Source organism: Saimiri boliviensis, chromosome 1 (assembly GCF_048565385.1).
Source record: "Saimiri boliviensis isolate mSaiBol1 chromosome 1, mSaiBol1.pri, whole genome shotgun sequence".
In the NCBI taxonomy this organism is placed as follows: Eukaryota; Metazoa; Chordata; class Mammalia; order Primates; family Cebidae; genus Saimiri; species Saimiri boliviensis.
Window position 1 is genome coordinate 152,362,092 of NC_133449.1, and position 18,964 is coordinate 152,381,055.

At 39.7% G+C, this 18,964-nt stretch overlaps 2 protein-coding genes across 2 annotated transcripts in view; both read right to left on the bottom strand.

Moving 5' to 3' along the window:
- LOC101027425 (cAMP and cAMP-inhibited cGMP 3',5'-cyclic phosphodiesterase 10A-like) overlaps nt 1-18,964 on the bottom strand; it is a 128,488-nt gene that overhangs the window by 60,593 nt on the left and 48,931 nt on the right. The gene's annotated exons all lie outside the window — the stretch shown is intronic.
- LOC101051374 (gigaxonin-like) lies at nt 8,450-10,557 on the bottom strand. Its single transcript, XM_010331601.3, is given in 3 exon segments — nt 8,450-8,602; nt 8,910-10,338; nt 10,340-10,557. Coding segments are annotated over 3 exon segments (1,800 nt in total).

Consider the following 18,964-nt stretch of genomic DNA (forward strand, 5'->3'; position numbering starts at 1 on the left):
AGGACCTAGAATAGCCAAAAAAAAAAAAAAAAAAAAACCTCTGAAAACAAAGAATGAAGGTGAAGACAGTATACTGCCTAAATCTAATACTTATTATAAAGTTACAGTAACTAAAGCAGTATGGTAGAGGCATCAAGGGACACAAACAGATCAGTGGAACTAAATTTAGAAATGGGACCACATACACGGTTAGTTGATTTTCAACAATGCTGCAAAGGTGAGACCATAAAGAAGGAATAGACTATTCAGCAAGTGGTTATTTATTTATCTTTTGGCCAGTTGATAAAATAATCCTCCCTCCTAATAAAGTTGAGAAAGAGCGTAGATAGATTTAGAAGTGTAGGCTGGACACTGCTGTCACCTTTTCCTTGCTGCACAGGGCCCACTCGGTCAGAGAACACTCTGCTTCCTGGACAAGACATGACCTTCTTGTGCAGGAACTTTCTGAAAGCTCCATCCATGTGTTAATAATCAATAAAAAATAATTTGCTTAATAACATTTACCCAAAAACATCAAGATCCAAGTTTTCACATTTTCCTCATACAGCTTAATGGAATGTCACTTGCTTTCCGCTTTAGAGATGGTCGCGTAGATTCTGGTAGGAAAGTGAACCATCTACAGGATTTACTTGATATTTACTGTAATTTGTATTACCTGCAATTCAGTGAAATTCCACGGTAAAGCTGCTAGTAAGAGCAACTACATGAGACAGTAAAGTAACTGCTACTCTAGTCATGAGTCCCATTGAGCCCTTGTGCCAGGCAGTACGCTAAGTGCTTTGCAGCCATCATTTCATGTAAGTCTCACAAAACTCCTACTCCTTTTATTGTCATTTTATAAGTTTATGGTCTAAAATTGGAATTTTATTTATATTATTTTTATTTATAATTTTTAATGCCAATATATTATAAATGTGTAAAAATTAGATTTAAATTTTTATTGATTTATTTTTTATTATTTTTGTAATCAGTATAGGTAAATAACACTAATAACAAGATAAAATTATTTAAAATCACAGCAAAAAATAATTAGTTTTGGAAAATTCATATTTACTTCCCAATAGCTAAATGACCTTTTATATGAATAGCAGAAAATAGTATAATCTAGGATGATTAGCAAATGATTTTACCATATTCATCCTATTACAAGTTACTGATGAAGGTAGAAAAGTATGTTGTCTTTCGAAGAGCATTTTGCATAAATTCTTTGCCACTAACACTGCAAATCTTGGAGTCACTATCCAAGTAAAACAGAATTCTAACAGAAAGAACTGCTATTTGTCTAAAACTGAAATTTATTTTGCTGGCCTATTAGTTGTAGGCACAAGGATACTGAAAAGGTATATGTGCTCGAAAGACAAAAAGGATAAAGGCAACCTGGAAAACAGGACTGTCAGTCTACCATATGTTAAAAATACATCCATTCGCGTTTTATAAAATAGCATCCCTACTCAACTGGCATACAAAAATATTTGATTAGCGATTATTCAGAATGTTTTCTTGGGGCCTATTTACACAATAACCCTCATTACACTTAGAAATGACTGTGTCTACGAGACACTCTAATGTTTGTAATTAGCGTTTATAGTAAACCTAGAGTCACTTTAGGGTCAGGCAACTCTTAGAAAAACTCTGGAATCATTTATTTGTACCGAATCTCTTGTCCACCATTTACTAATTGTATACATTTAGGCAAATTACTTAATTCACCATGCCCCAGGATCTCATCTGTAGACCAAGGATACTACAGTACTTAGCCATGAAAGAATGTAAGGTTCAATGGGGTAACACGGGTAAAGGCTAAGAACAAACACTGGCCGGTCACTGCGAAGCTCTCCCTGCTAACAGCAACCTTATCTTAAGATGGGTATCAGCACTGTGTTGCCATGTCATTTCTCTTCTGTTTGATTTTGGTGACAGTCAAGAAGAGAGTCTACTTTTCTGTTGTGGCACTGGTACACTGAACTGGCTTGCAAGAGCCAATTATGCACATTTGCCAACTGCATTCATTATAGCTTGTGAGTAGCTTGAAATTGTCCACATTGGGGGAATGTACACCAGAGAAGCCGGGAAACACACAAATCAGGACCGTTCTGTTTTCAGAGAGGCTGCTGTAAAACATTTACCAGCACACCACCTGGCATAGGTATTCTTTAAGATACAAGCAGTCGAACTTTGGGAACGTTTGAGATGTAACAATTGTCCTCCTGTTAGAAATTATACACTCTTTTCTCCTATTTAACTTACATTTAACACCAAATTGACAAAATATGTATTAAACTACATATTTTCTGTCTGTTTGCCAATAGCATTAAATGATATCATTAGTCAAATTAAATTGATTGTCTAAGCAAGTCCTAAAATCAAACACATACTCCACACACATACGGGCAACACTGAGTAAGACACCTGTAACCACCATTCTACTCCACACTGCCATGAGATCCACGTTTTAGTTTCCACAAGTGAGTCAGGCATGTGTTATTTGCCTTTTTGTGTCTGGATAATTATATTCAACCTGATGACCTTCAGTTTCCTCCGTGTTGCTGGAAGTTACAAGATTTCATTTCTTTTTATGGCTGAATAATGTTCCATTGTGTATAACGTTGGAGAAAAGGAATCAATTCTAGTGTTTGATAGTGCAGTAGGAAAATTACAGTTAACAATAATTCATTGTATATTTTGAAATAGCTAGAAGATTCATAATGGTCACAAAACAAAGAAAATATAAATATCTGAGGCAATGGATATCTCAGTCACCTTGGTATGATTAACACACAGGTATCAAATTATCATACATACTCCCAAAATATGTACAACTATTCTAAATCAATAAAAATGAAATGTCGTGCTGTTTATTTCACAGCATAGAATAGTGCTGCAACAGACTAAAGAAATAACAGACCCATCAAAGGGTGTGGCTTGTGGCTTTGGGACTTGAAGGGAAGGTCATGCAGGATGAGACTTGCCTGTGGCTGCATAAGGAGAGGAGCTGAACTGAGAACTCCATAAAGACTAAAAGAAGACTTGTCCCTACTTGGAGCTATGGGTAGAAAATAAATAGTCTCCATTCATTGAGAATATGGAAATCAAGCTTGAACCATATGTAGTTGTAGTTTCCAAATTTATACTAACATATTGCTGGAATTGCAAGCTAATAACTTAAGAGAAACAAAAACCTGGACCCAGAACACTGGAAGCCTGGGGTACATGGAGAACATTACATGTATCTCAGCAGGAGTGTCTCCCACAAGGGAGATGATCTGAGATAAATTTGAGTAGGTAAACAAGTAAATGACATGAAAAACAACCTAAGAAGAAAAAGATGAATAGATAATTAGTACCCTCTACAAATTGAGTTAATGAAAAGCACTTACTGAGTGATTAAAAATATACTGTTGCAAAAATACAGCATTCAATATGTGATTTATTATACTTGAACTACTATTCTAGTCTATGGAAACCACGGTAGCAAAATGCAAAAAACAAAACAAACCAACAAAAAATCCACAAAGATTTCTTTCTGTTTCTTTCTCAGTAGAGTCATATCTTTGACCTAATTGTGGGTAGAAGTATTTAAAACACTTTCTTTTTTTATTTTTTTTATTGCATTTTAGGTTTTGGGGTACATGTGAAGAACATGCAAGATTGTTGCATAGATACACTCATGGCAGCGTGATTTGCTGCCTTCTTCCCCATCACCTATATCTGGCATTTCTCCCCATGCTATCTCTCCCCAACTCCCCACCCGCCGTTGTCCCTCCCCTATTTCCCTCCAACAGACCCCAGTGTGTAGTGCTCCCCTCCCTGTGTCCATGTGTTCTCATTGTTCAACACCCGTCTTAAAACACTTTCTTAAAGACAGGCCCAAGCACCTACTGTCTATGGCACCAGAGAGAGTTCTTTCGTGTTGAGGATTGCAAAGGTGACAATAGTTTTCTCTAATGTGTTTCGATGGATTTGCAACCACTGGGAAATTTTTTTTAAAAAAATTGTGTGTGTTATGTTCCTGTGAAATGAGAGACAGCTGAATTCAGGAGAAAGCAGGGGCATTAGGTAAATAACTCTCCAGCTGTGTGCCCCAAATGCACCTCATTGTATAGAAAACTACTGGTGTCCTAAAGTAGGAATACTGATTTCTCTTCCTCTGTAAGCTTAAAAGTTCCATCTTAGGGCAAACATTAAAGGTCCTCTATAAGCTCTTTCTTGCTATTTCCAGTAAATAAATGAAGCAAATTGAATTTTAATGGAAAGCAACTTAGCCTATGGAAACAACAAACCAGCTATATATTTAACAATGAACCGAAATTTTATAAAATTGGCTGCAATGATAACTCATAAAATATAATGACTAAATAGCGTGAAACCAAAGGATGTAACATGGAGTATCTACTATGGACTATGCACTGTACTAAGAATGCATTCACGTATCTCATTTTGTCCTATGGATAATCCTGTGGAAACTAAGGCTCAAGAACAAATAAGCTAACTTGCCCAAGGTCAGAATGCTGGAAAGGGATGGAGCAGATTGTAAAATGCACATCTGCTTGATTTTAAGTTTTGAAAGATACAATGCACACATTGAGAACTCAAAAAGTACGGAAAGAATGATCTGGAATAGCGGAGTTGCCTAGTGTCATAGCTGAAGCAGAGCTGCCTATATTGCAGAGCTTGTGCTTTTGGAAATGATGCCTTTAAGGTCAACTAAAAAAATGGAAAATTGTCCTGTATTCAGTGCCAAGGAATATTTAAAATATACATATAAACATAGGACATGAAACCACCCAGGATTCAGGGTTCATTAATTCTTAATCTGTACCTAGCATCTAACAGTGATAATGCTGATGGATAGAATGAGTAAATGCGCATGTCAGTTACAAATTTAGTAGCATTATAACTAAAAGAAGAAAAAAGATAGAATTCAGCTGAAATTAGTTATCTATAAACTTGCAGACTTGGAGAAGTATTAAACGTTTATTTTCATGTAACCCCAAAAATTCAGTTTAAGAATTGTTATTCATTGGTATCTAAGAGTATTCAAATTCAAGATGGGGAAATGAGTGTGTGTGTGTGTGTGTGTGTGTGTGTGTGTGTGTGTGATCATGTCATTTATAACAGGAGATGGTTGGATTTTAGGAGATAACTTTGTGACTCAATTCATTGCTATTAGATGTAGTTTTGATATTTCTTAGAAAACTTTTGTTGGGAATATACAATACTCTCAAGCAACAGCCAATTCATCATCTATAATTACATATTTAATTTACATAATTCTCCTTGTAAGTATGTCCCAAGTGTTAAACTTTCTCTTAATCTACCCCAAACTCTTTTATCAACCCTATCTTTCCTCTACCATCTATACTACATTTATGAAGGTATTTCTTTTCTGAACTTTTCCCCCTCATTTCTGACAAAATTAAGCTTACCGTCTGTGATGTTAATTCTAAGTGTCACATTGACTGGGTTGGAGGATGCCTGGATAACGCGGTTTCTGGGTGTTTTGGTGAGGATGTTTCTGGGAGACTAGCATTGGAATCAGTGCACTGAGTAGGGAAGGTCTGCCCTGACCCACTGTGGTAGGGCAGCATGCAACTGGTTGAGGACCCAGATAGAACAGAAAGGCAGAGGAAAGGCAAATTCTCTTTCTGTTCTAAAGCTGGGACACCTAACCTGTCCTTGAACATCAGATCTCCAGGTTCTCTGGACTTTGAAGTTGAACTTGTACCAGCTGCAACCCAACTTCTCAGGCCTTTGGCCTCAGACTCAGGGTTACACCATCGGCTTCCCTAGTTGTGACTCTTTCAGACTTGGACTGAGCCATGCTACTGGCTTTCCTGGTTCTCCAGCTTGCAGATGGCCTATTGTGATACTTTTTTTTTTTTTTTTTTTGCATGAAAGGAAGGAAAATTTATTTTACAATACTGAAATAACTGTAATTTACAAGAGTCATGATTAATTTTGGAGAACAGTAGAATTAAATCATCCCTATATTTTAACATATTTTAATATTTGTTTATAATAAAATAATAGTTTGGCCCTTAGCAGCTTTTGTGTTATTGCATCCCATATTATGTGGCAAATTTATTTTATAAAATGTTATCTAATTTCTGCAGTTACAGTGTCAATGAACTGAATAAAACCAAACAAAACACTATTTTTATAAAATGAATTTATCAAGTCATGCAGGTACTGATAACATTGCAAGAGGAACACATTCACTCCTAAATAATAAACTGTCTCCTTAGAGAGGCCTGGCATAGACTGGAGAAAAAAACATTTAAATGTCAGACATTAAAAAAAAGAGAATTGCTGACGATCATGGCTGTAATTGTATGTCAGTTACTGTTTTAATGTTCCCCAACTGCAGCTGCTGAATGCCAAGGTACTGTTCTGTACAGGATATTTCACCAAAGCAAATGTAGGTTTCCAGCAATTTGCTTCTTCTAAAATTAATGTCTAGTTGTGAAAAGAAAAGTCTTCCTTTCTTTGCAGAGACCACATAGTTTGCTTTCATTAAAAGATCTCCACAGTATCACTGGAAAATGTGCAGACAACAGCTGACTGGTAAACAATGCAATTCTAAGCTTGTTTTGACTGACATATTAAACATCATTAATTACCTGCTGCCTCTAGTATATAAGATAAAAACCTTACACATTCTCTTATCAGGTATCTTCTGGCCAAAATGGAGAGTTAATGTGCCACATTCAACACTCTTTAATCCCACAGGCATAGCATCTTTCAGCAACTTCTGTAGCACTGTACTGACTTCCAGAAGGTGTTAGAAAAAAAAAAAATCACAGGTCACCCTTTTTCATGTCTATGGGTGGGAGAGCATAAGTGATGTTTCATATGCATGTTAACTGCATACAAACGTTCCACACAGAAAGTTTCTAGAAGAAGTTCCTGTTATCATTTCACAACCAAAGGATACCTTTATACATGTGTTAATAAGACAAAATGCTACTTCTTACAGCCAGATTCCAAGGGGGGAAAAAAGCTGTAGAAAACAATTAAAATTGAAGTACTCTATATTAAATTGATTAGAAATTTGATATTGCATAAAATTCAATTTAGGAAGTAACCAAGCCCTTCAAAGTCCCTGATTTCACACGAAGGTGGTGTAAGTCAAGTGGAAGACAAATTATCTTACAAGATATGTTCCACAAACAAAAGACATTTTTCCCCCAATGAGAAGTGGGGTAAAGTGAGTTGAGGTGGGAATGAGAGATAGTAAAGGAGGGAAGGAGGAAAAGATTAATTTGCTCTACTAGGAACAGAATGAAATTAAGTTGAGGTGGTTTATTCTACCAGCCAAACTTTACTCGGAACATAATTTGTCTAAAACTCTCACTAGTGAATGCCACTGGAAAACTTCTATAACAAAGATTAGATTCTTAATGCAGATTCGCATTCTAAGACCGGTTTTCAAGCCCTAAACAGTTGTACACAAGACTTTGTGTGCTTGCAGACAGGTTATATTAAAAAGTTTTTGATCCTTACATATTTTGTCTGGATAGCTTTTTTGTTTTTGTTTTGTTTTGTTTTGTTTTCAGCCATAGCAGACCTTTATTATTTGTCTGACTCAGGTCTTTCTTTTATAAAATCTCCTACTCACTAATATCCTCACACTTAGAAAATGGTTTTGATCACTGAAAAGGCAGAATGGCACTGCGGGAGACCCTTCCCAGCTCCACTGGTACTACCCCAGAAAGGATGGCATGACATGTCTTAATCTCAGTCAACACAGATGTGAGCAACTTCCTTCAGTTCACATGAGGGCCGCAACCTGACTCATCAATTTACTGAATCTTTACATTACTAAGATAAAGTTATAAAAGAGAAATTCTATCTTCGTTGCAATTCATCATGATATCGTTTTAAAAAGACTCTTAGGACAGAGTACTAGGAATAAATGGAGACTAACTGGCATACAGTCCAATCTAACATTTTAGGCACGAACCTTACTTTGTTGGGAAGGGTTAGGCATTATATATCCTTCCAAGTGCAGTAGAAAAGCAGTCTCGGCATGTTTGAATATGTTGATTTGCATATACAGATTTTGTCTGTTTGTTTACCAAAGCTACATATTTGAACACAGCAGTCAGACACGAGTTCCCTTCAGGAAAAATGCACCTTAGTATTTTAACTTTGATATTTTACATGATACCAATTCCCACTCCCTTTTACTTGTGATATTTACTAGCATCCAGTGTCTACAGACACATCTAACTGGAGGAACTGACTCCTTCCAGGTAGTGTTTCAACAGTTCTGTGTTCTCCCAAACAAGAGAGGCTCAAGTTTCTAAGCCTCATAAAACCACCAGAGTCACCATACCAAAGCCCAGCACACAGAGTGAGTTTCAGGCGCTGTCTCTGCTTTCCCTTTCACAGCTGCTATGTTATGGTTCTCTTGGGTAAGGATCAGGCTCTCAGCTCTGCTTCCTCCTCAAGGGGAATGAACACGAATACGGAATAAGCCTTGCCGAAGTTGCAGGTGGAAAAGCTTGCAATTTGCAATGTGCAAGGCTGCACACGCGGTGCGGCGAAGGTCGGATGGAAGAAGTGGTTGTTTAGTGTGGTGCCAGGTTCCAGTGTTTTTCTTTCTTTCTTTCTTTTTTTTTTTTTTGAGACGGAGTTTCGCTCTTGTTACCCAGGCTGGAATGCAATGGTGTAATCTCGGCTCACCGCAACCTCCCCCTCCTGGGTTCAGGCAATTCTCCTGTCTCAGCCTCCTGAGTAGCTGGGATTACAGGCACGTGCCACCATGCCCAGCTAATTTTTGTATTTTTAGTAGAGACGGGGTTTCACCATGTTGACCAGGATGGTCTCGATCTCTTGACCTCGTGAGCCACTTGCCTCTGCCTCCCAAAGTGCTGGGATTACAGGCGTTAGCCACCGCGCCCAGCCCCGGTGCTTCTTTTAAACTCACGCATGTAGTCACAATTGGTACCTGTATCAAGATCTACACTAACATAAATACTGGCTTCTATAGGTACAGCTCCATAAACAAAAGATGAACTGGCGGGGATGCATACATTCTTGTCGTTAAGATAGATCCACCTTTTAAACTCATGATGGTAGAACTCAGATTTGCAAGTTAGCATCTCGCCACCCTGGATGTCCTCAGGACTTCTGACTCCCCCAAACACATACAGCTCCATGGCAACTCCACAGGCCACAGCTCCAAACCTCCTCTCTTTCAGTGGACATATGGCAGTCCACTGCTGGGTCCTGGGATCGTAGCATTCCACAGACTCGAAAAGCTTTCCATAGGAGCCTCCACTCATGGCGTAGATTTTCTTTTTCACAGCTGCATAGCAGCCAATCTTTCTGACCATGGTCAAATCAGGTTGCTTTATCCAGGTTTTAGAATAAATACCGTAACGCTCCATGGAAATCAGCTCCCTTTCACCATCCTCTCCTCCCAAAATGTACAGCATCCCATCTATCTCCACAATTCCAAAGTTACATCTTGCCTCATTCACGGGTGGCAATGTATTTACATGTGGATAATATTTTTCTCCTGAGCTCAGGGTCTGCTTATTTTCATCTTGGCCTCCGAATACAAACACAAACCCTTCTGCTGAGAGAACTCCATGGTTAATTCTCGGCATGCTTAAAGGGGCCAGTTCGTTCCAAAGCTACCTATTGAGGTCATAGAGAGGGCATAGGCACCGCGTCGCTGCTGTGGGTTTCCGTGAAACCCTCTCTTCCCCACCGACAGTCACCATGCACTCAGAGTAGCTCCGGAGTTTGAAGCTGGCCAGCATCGCCTCTCCTTGCTGCCGCTGGCTGAACGGTACGTTGCTACACTGTTTGACAATTTCTCGTACTAATGGTTCATTTAGCATCTGTTCCCGCAAATAACTGCAGTCCAACCCTAGAACCCACAGAGCTGACATAACATCCTTCAAGTGGACCTTTCTTATTTCTGTATCATGTGCTATCCATGGAATTACTGCTTCAAAGACATGTCTTTCATTGCCAACATTTAACTTCTCAGGAGAAATCACTTCTTTAAGCTTTTGAGGACTCAGTTCTAAGAATTCTTCCGTGCTGCTGACGTCTCGGAAATGAGTCTCCAGGTATTCTGTGGCAAGGTAATGGACATGATGCAGGCAGTAATGCAGTGCGAAGTCACAGATACCGACGCAGTTCTCGGCAGCAATGCAGCCTTCCGAGAACTCACAGCACAGGGTTTTAAGGCCTGTCAGGAGTAGCAGGCCTGTTGCCTGAACAACGTCTTGGATTGTTTCTTCATTTAGTCTCATCTGGTCACTGAAGATGCAATCCAGGATCTCTCTCATAACCATTACCGATATCCCTTCCAGTTCAATAAGTTGATCCATCATCTTTTGGAGGATTATAGTTTAACTTTGGCCTGATGTAGGGGCTGGCCGCCGCCAGGATGTTCTTCTGCACCGGGATCTCCTCCCCGTCGAGGACCAGGTGCGCATCGCAGAAGCGGGACTCCTCGCGGAGAGAGCCGAGCGCTCGCAGCAGCGAAGGATGCGCGGCGTGGTGAGGGTGGGACACGGGGCTGCCCTCGGCCATCGCGGCTCCCGGCCTCGGCCTGCGGGTCCGGCTCCCGACACAGCCAGGCCGGACCCCTGGAGCCGGACGCGTCTCGCGCGCGCACCCGCCCGCCCAGCCCGGCTCTCAACGCTCTGAGGGAGGGAGTCACGGTGAAGCTGTGGACTCAAATCTCCTATTCTTTTCAAGTTGGAAAAACCTTCAAAAATAATATATTTTTATAAGCGTTAGTAAGGAGAAAGATATACTACAGTTAAAAAATGGTAACAAATGCCACAGAGGGCTTACAGCTGTACTGCATGTATTTTCAACGTATATCTTAAAGGTAACCAGCTGTGGGTAGGTGAGGTAGCTCATGACTGTAATCCCAGCACTTTGGGAGGCCCAAGTGGGCGGATCACCTGAGGTCAGGAGTTCGAGAACAGGTGGCCAACGTGGTGAAACCCCGTCTCTATTAAAAATACAAAAGTTAGGGAGTGCATGCCTGTAATCCCAGTTACTTGGGAGGCAGAGGCAAGGGAATTGCTTGAACCTGGGAGGCAGAGGTTGCAGTGAGCTGAGATGGCACCATTAGACCAGCCTGGGTGATAAAGAGCGAAACTCCGTCTCGAGAAGAAGAAGAAGAAAAAAGGCATCCAGTTTTGGTCCAGTGAGGTGACTATTCACCTCAACAGGACTGCTGCTGCATATACTACCTGTCACTGCTGGAGAACAGCATTGTTGTGATGCGGTCTGAAGTGTTGAGAAAAGTTACAATCATTTCCAGTATCAACTAACACCAGTTATTTTACCCTAAATAATTAACTAATCAATGTAAAAATGGAATGCTTATTAACTTATTCACAACTTTTCAGAGGTGTTTTTTTTCTTCTGTGTGGTTTAATTGTGATTGAATACAGATATTATGATACCACAATTAGTGACTTAGAAAAGCATTAGAATCTGCTAGTTTAGTTCTTAATTTATGTATTCTTGGAAGTACACAGCAATATTTCAAAAGATACAGGGACAAATGAATAGATTTTCAGATGATCAATTTCCATATTCTGTTTAACTTTCACCCATATTCTTGCTAAAAATGGCATTTTCCCCACATCCCACTTTGAAACAGTCCTGTTATCAAACTGCTGCAATACAAAGGGGCAATATAAAATACTGGTATTAATAAAGATTAATGAGGGCTAATCAAGGTTTCTGAAACTTTCCTGAAATATTAAAAGTGAACTTCAGCCGGGCGCGGTGGCTCAAGCCTGTAATCCCAGCACTTTGGGAGGCTGAGGTGGGTGGATCACAAGGTCAAAAGATCGAGACCATCCTGGTCAACATGGTGAAACCCCGTCTCTACTAAAAATACAAAAAGAATTAGCTGGGCATGGTGGTGCGTGCCTGTAATCCCAGCTACTCAGGAGGCTGAAGCAGGAGAATTGCCTGAGCCCAGGAGGCGGAGGTTGCGGTAAGCCGAGATCGTGCCATTGCACTCCAGCCTGGGTAACAAGAGCGAAACTCCGTCTCAAAAAAAAAAAAAAAAAAAAAAAAAGTGAACTTCAGTAAATTCTCAACTGGTAGCTCATAAAATATTTACTGGTGTCAGAATTATCAGTACTTTTTGGCATATTAGCGCAGGTAGAATTGAGAGAAACTGTGATAATAAAACTTTATTAATGGAAGCAATTCTTACAGCTTCCTTAAAAAGAAGAGGGACAAGTTGGAATAAGATTGATGCTGAATAGTGAGTGCCAAATTTCTCACTGTCACACACACACAAAAAAAGTCCCAAAGATGAAAATGAGATGGCTAAAAGGCATTCTGTGGTATTAGACTGGAGGGATCAACAGGTATCTGAGAGAGAAAGAGACAGAGAGATTGAATGGACGTAGAAGTTTATGTATAAACTCTCTTCTAAAGAAGTCAGTGAGAAAGTGGCTGGAAAAGTTTCCATGGAGAAACCTGCAGACATGACCTTCCAAGTGCAGAAGGCTGACAGGCCCCATGATGAAGCATATGCCTGCTAACAGGACACACCGAGGACACATCCACACTTGAACTCATGCTGCAACTATGACCTTAATATAACTGTGAGGAAACACCAGACAGCTCCAAATTAAGAAAAATCCTGCAAAACAACAGGTGTCCACACTTTAAAAACACCCCGGTCATGACAGACAGCACCAATAGTTCCAGATGAAAGCAGACTAGAGAGGCCTGCAGAGTAGGCAACAGTACAGTACTTGTGATAGGTTAGATTGCGGCCCCATTAAAATTCATGTATTAAAGCCTAACCCCGAGTACCTTAGAATGCGGCTGTATTTAGAAATAGGGCCTTTAAAGAGGTAACTAAGGTAAAAGGAGATTTCAAGTGTGGGTCCTAATCTGACTGGTGTCTTCCTAAGAAGAGCCTAGGACACAGGCATGTACACTGAGACAGCAGAAACCATGTGAGGACACAGTGAAAAGGCGGGCATCTGCAAACCCCGGAAAGAGGCTCCAGGAGAAACCTACCATCAGCCTCCAAAACTGTATTTTTGTGTAAGGATCTCAAATGCAATGCATTTGACAATCAGTCAAGGTTTAGGTAGCATCTTCTTTATTCATTTCAGTAGATATCATTAAACATAAGCCTAAGCTTAGACATTTTATCTTTACATTAACTTTATTTTTCTTTTTTTTTTTTAATTATACTTTAAGTCATGGGATATATGTGCAGAACGTGCAGATTTGTTACATAGGTATATACGGATCATGGTTGTTTGCTGCATCCATCAACCCATCATCTAGGTTAGATATTTCTCCTAATGCTATCTCTCCCCTAGCCACCCACCTCCCTACAAGCCCCTGTGTGTGATGTTCCCCTCCCTGTGTCCATGTGTTCTCATTGTTTTATCTTCCACTTCTGGGTGAGAACATGCAGTGTTCGGTTTTCTGTTCCTGTGTCAGTTTGCTGAGAATGATGGTTTCCAGCTTCATCCATGTCCCTGCAAAGGACATGAACTCATACATTTTTATGGCTGCATAGTATTCCATGGTGTATAGGTGCCACATTTTCTTTATCCAGTCTATCTTTGATGGACATTTGGGTTGGTTCCAAGTCTTTGCTATTGTGAAAAGTGCTGCAATAAATATATGTGTGCATGTTTTTATAGTAGAATGATTTATAATCCTTTGGGTATTTACCCAGTAATGGGATTGCTAGGTCAAATGCTATTTGTGGTTCTAGAACCTGAGGAATTGCCCGACTGTTTTCCACAATGGTTGAACTAATTTACACTCCCATAAACTGTAAAAGTGTTCCTATTTCTCCACATTCTCTCCAGCATCTGTACTTTCCTGACTTTTTAATGATCACCATTCTAACTGGTGTGAGATGGTATCTCATTGTGATTTTGACTTGCATTTCTCTAATAACCAGTGATAATGAGCTTTCTCGAAAATGTTTCTTGGCAGCGCAAATGTCTTCTTTTGAGAAGTGTCTGTTCATATCCTTTGCCCACTCTTTGATGGTGTTTTTTTCTTGTATATTTGTTTAAGTTCCTTGTAGATTCTGGATATTAGCCCTTTGTCAAATAGATAGATTGTAATATTTTTCTCCCATTCTGTAGGTTGCCTATTCAATCTGATGATAGTTTCTTTTGCTGTGCAGAAGCTCTTTAGTTTGATTAGATCCCATTTGTCAATCTTGACTATTGTTGCAATTGCTTTTAGTGTTTTGGTCATGAAGTCTTTGTCCATGTTTATGTCCTGAATGGTATTGCCTAGGTTTTCTTCTAGAGTTTTTACAGTTTTAGGTCTTGTCTTTAATTCATCTTGAGTTAATTTTTGTGTAAGGTGTAAGGAAGGGGTCCAGTTTCAGTTTTCTGCATATGGCTAGTAAGTTTTCCAAATACTATTTATTAAATAGGGAATTCTTTCCCCATTGCTTGTTTTTGTGAGGTTTGTCAAAGATCAGAGCATTGTAGATGTGTAGCATTATTTCTGAGGCCTCTGTTCTGTTCCATTGGTCTATATATCTGTTTTGATACCAGTATCATTCTGTTTTAGTTACCGTAGGCTTGTAGTATAGTTTGAAGTCAGGTAGAGCAATGTCTTCAGCTTTGTTCTCTTTGCTTAGGATTATCTTGGCTCTACAGGATCTTTTTTGGTTTCATATGGAATTTAAAGTAGTGTTCTCTAGTTCTGTGAAGAAAGTCATTGGTAGCTTCATAGGGATAGCATTGAATCTATAAATAACTTTGGGCAGTATGGCCATTTTCACAACATTGATTCTTCCTAACCATGACCATGGAAAGTTTTTTCATTTTTGTGTCTTCTCTTATTTCCTTGAGCAGCGGTTTGTAGTTCTTCTTGAAGAGGTACTTCACATCCATTGTAAGTTGTATTCCTGGGTATTTTATTCTCTTTGTAGCAATTGTGAGTGGGAGATCACTCCTGATTTGGCTCTCTGTTTGTCTATTATTGGTGTATAGGAATGCTTGTGATTTTTGCACATTGATTTTATATCCTGAGACTTTGCAGAAGTTGCTTATCACCTTAAGGAGATGTGAAGCTGAGATGATGGGGTTTTCTAAATATACAATCATGTCCCCTGCAAACAGAGAAAATTTGACTTCCTCTCTTCGTATTGGAATACGTTTTATTTCTTTCTCTTGCCTGATTGCCCTGGCCAGAACTTCCAATAATATGTTGATTAGGAGTGGTGAGAGAAGGCATCCTTGTCTTGAGCAGTTTTCAAAGGGAATGCATCCAGTTTTTGCCCATTAGTATTATATTGGTTGTGGGTTTGTCATAAAATAGCTCTTATTACTTTGAGATACATTCCATCAATACCTAGTTTATTGAGAGTTTTTAGCATGAAGGGATGCTGAAGGTTATCAAAGGCCTTTTCTGCATCGATTGAGATAATCAAGTGATTTTAGGAATGGTAGCAGTTCTTCTTTGTACCTACCTCTGGTAGAATTCGGCTATGAATCCCTCTGGTCCTGGACTTTTTTTTAGTTGGTAGGTTACTAATTACTGCCTCAGTTTCAGAACTTGTTATTGGTCTACTCAGGGATTCAAATTCTTTCTAGTTTATTCTGGGATGGTGTATATATCTGGGGATTTATCCTAGATTTCCTAGTTTATTTGCATAGAAGTGTTTATAGTATTCTCTGATGGTAGTTTATTTCTCTGGGGTCGATGGTGATATCCCGTTTACCATTTTTTATTGTGTCTATTTGATTACTCTCTGTTTTCTTCTCTATCAGTCTGACTAGTGATCTATTTTATTAATCATTTCAAAATATCAGCTCCTGGATTCATTGATTTTTTGAAGGGTTTTTCATGTCTCTATCTCCTTCAGTTCTGATCTGATCTTAGTTATTTCTTGTCTTCTGCTAGCTTCTGAATTTCTTTCCTCTTGCTTCTCTAGTTCTTTCAATTGTGATGTTAGGGTGTTGATTTTAGATATTTCCCACTTTCTCCTGTGGAAATTTAGTGCTACAAATTTCTCTCTAAACACTGTTTTAGCTGTGTCCCAGACATTCTGGTACATTGTGTCTTTGTTCTCCTTGGTTTCAAAGAACTTATTTATTTCTGTCTTAATTTCTTTATTTGTCCAGTAGTCATACAGGAGCAGGTTGCTTTCCATGTAGTTGTATAGTTTTGAGTGAGTTTTTAAATCCTGAGTTCTAATTTGATTTCACTGTGGTCTGAGAGACTGTTTGTTATGATTTCCATTCTTTTGCATTTGCTGAGGAGTATTTTACTTCCAATTATTGGTCAATTTAAAAAATGTGTGATGTGGTGCTGAGAATAACATACATTCTTTTGATTTGAGGTGGAGAGTTCTGTAGATATCTATTAGGTCCACTTGGTCTAGAGCTGAGTTCAAGTCCTGAACATCCTTGTTAATTTTCTGTCTTGTTGATCTGTCTAATATTGACAGTGCAGTGTTAAAGTCTCCCACTATTATTGTGTGGGAATCTAAATCTCTTTGCAGATCTTTAAGAACTTGTTTTATGAATATGGGTGCTCCTATATTGGGTGCCAATATATTTAGGATAGTTAGCTTTTCTTGTTGCGTTGATCCCTTTACCATTATGTAATACCCTTCTTTGTGTTATTTGAATTTTGTTGGTTTAATGTCTGTTTTATCACATCACAGACTAGGATTGCAACCACTGCTTTTTTTTTTTTTGCTTTCCACTTGCTTGGTAAATGTTCCTCCACTCTATGTGTGTCTTTGCATGTGACATGGGTCCGTGGGTCTACTAAATACAGCACACTGATGGATCTGATGGATCTTGACTCTATCAAATTTGCTAGTCTGTGTCTTTTAATTGGGGCATTTAGCCCATTTACCTTTAAGATTAATATTATTATGTGTGAATTTGATCCTGTCATTATGATGCTAGCTGGTTATTTTGCCCATTAGTTGATGCAGTTTTTCATTGTGTCAATGGTCTTTACAATTTGGCATGTTTTTCCAGTGGCTGGTACCAGTTTTCCTTTCCATATTTAGTGCTTCCTTCAGGAGCTCTTGTAAGACAGGCCTGGTGGTGACAAAATCTCTCAGCATTTCCTGGTCTGTAAAGGATTTAATTTCTCCTTTGCTTATGAAGCTTAGTTTGGCCAGATATAAAATTCTGAGTTAAAAATTCTTTTCTTTAAGAATGCTGAATATTGGCCCCCACTCTCCTCTGGCTTGTAACAGGGTTTCTGCAGAGAGATCTGCTATTAGTCTGGCTTCCCTTTGTGAGTAACCTGACCTTTCTCTCTGGTTGCACTTAACATTTTTTGCTCTTTCAAGGAGTATCTTTGTGGTGTTTTCTGTATTTACTGAATTTGAATGTTGGCCTGTCCTACTAAGTTGGGGAAGTTCTCCTGGATAATATCTTGAAGAGTGTTTTCCAACTTGGTTCCATTCTCCCTGTCGCTTTGAGGTACACCAATCAAACGTAGGTTTGGTCTTTTCACATAGTCCCACATTTTTTGGTGGCTTTGTTCATTCCTTTTCATTCATTTTTCTCTAATCCTGTTTTCATGTTTTATTTCATTAAGTTGATCTTCAGTCGCTGATATTATGTCCTCCCTTGACTGATTCAGCTATTGATACTTGTGTAAGCTTCATGAAGTTCTTGTACTGTGTTTTTCACCTCCATCAGGTCATTTATGTTCTTCTCTAAATGGGTTATTCTAGTTTGCATTTCCTCTAACCTTTCTTCAAGGTTCTTAGCTTTCTTGCATTGGGTTACTATACGCTTCTTTAGCTCAGACGAGTTTGTTATTACCTACCTTCTGAAAACTACTTCTGTCAATTCTTCAGACTCATTCTCTGTCCAGTTTTCTTCTGTTCGTGGCAAGGAGTTGTGATCCTTTGGAAGAGAAGAGGCATTCTGGTTTTTGGAATTTTCAGCCTTTTTGCACTGGTTTTTCCCCATCTTTGTGGATGTATATACCTTTGGTCTTTGATGTTGGTGACCTTTAGGTGGGGTTTTTGTGTGTATGATGTCCTTTTTGTTGATAATGATGATATTCCTTTCTGTTAATAGGCCCTTCTGCTGCAGGTCTGCTGGAGTTTGCTGGAGGTCCACTCCAGACCCTATTTGCCAGGGTATCACCAACAGAGGCTGCAGAACAGCAACTACTGCTGCCTTGTTCCTTCCTCTGGAAGCTTCATACCAGAGGGGGATCCGCCAGATGCCACCTGGAGCTCTCCTACATGAAGTGTCTGTCGAATCCTGCTGGGAAGTTTCTCCCAGTCTGGAGGCACAGGGGTCAGGGACCCACTTGAGGAGGCAGTCTGTCTCTTAGCTGAACTCCAGTGCTGTGCTGCTCTCTTTAGAGCTGCCAGGCGGAAATGTTTAAGTCTGCTGAAGCTGTGCCCCCAGCTGCCCCTTCCCCCAGGCACTCTGTCCCAGGGGATGGGATTTTGATCTAAAAGCCCCTGACTGAGGCTGCTACCTTTCTTTCAGAGATACCCTACCCAGAAAGGAGGAACCTAGAGAGGCATTCTGGCACGGTGGTGGGCTCTGCCCAGTCCTAACTTCCCTGCATCTTTGTTTATACTGTGAGGGAAAAACTGCCTACTCAAGCCTCAGTGATAGCAGATGCCCCTCCCTACACCAAGCTCAAGTGTCTCAGATCAACTTCAGACTGCTGTGCTGGCAGCAAAAATTTCAGGCCAGTGGATCTTAGCTTCCTGGGCTCCATGGGGGTTAGAGCCGCTGAGCTAGACAACTTGGCTCCCTGGCTCCAGCCCCCTTTCAGGGGAGTGAGCGGTTCTGTCTCGCTGGCATTCCAGGTGCCACTGGAGTATGCAAAAAGACTCCTGCAGCTAGCTCAGTGTCTGCCCAAAGGCTGCCTAGTTTTATGCTTGAAACCCAGGGCCGAGAGAGATCCAAGATGGCTGATCACTAGCAGCTCGGGATTGTAGCTCCCAGTGAAAACGCAA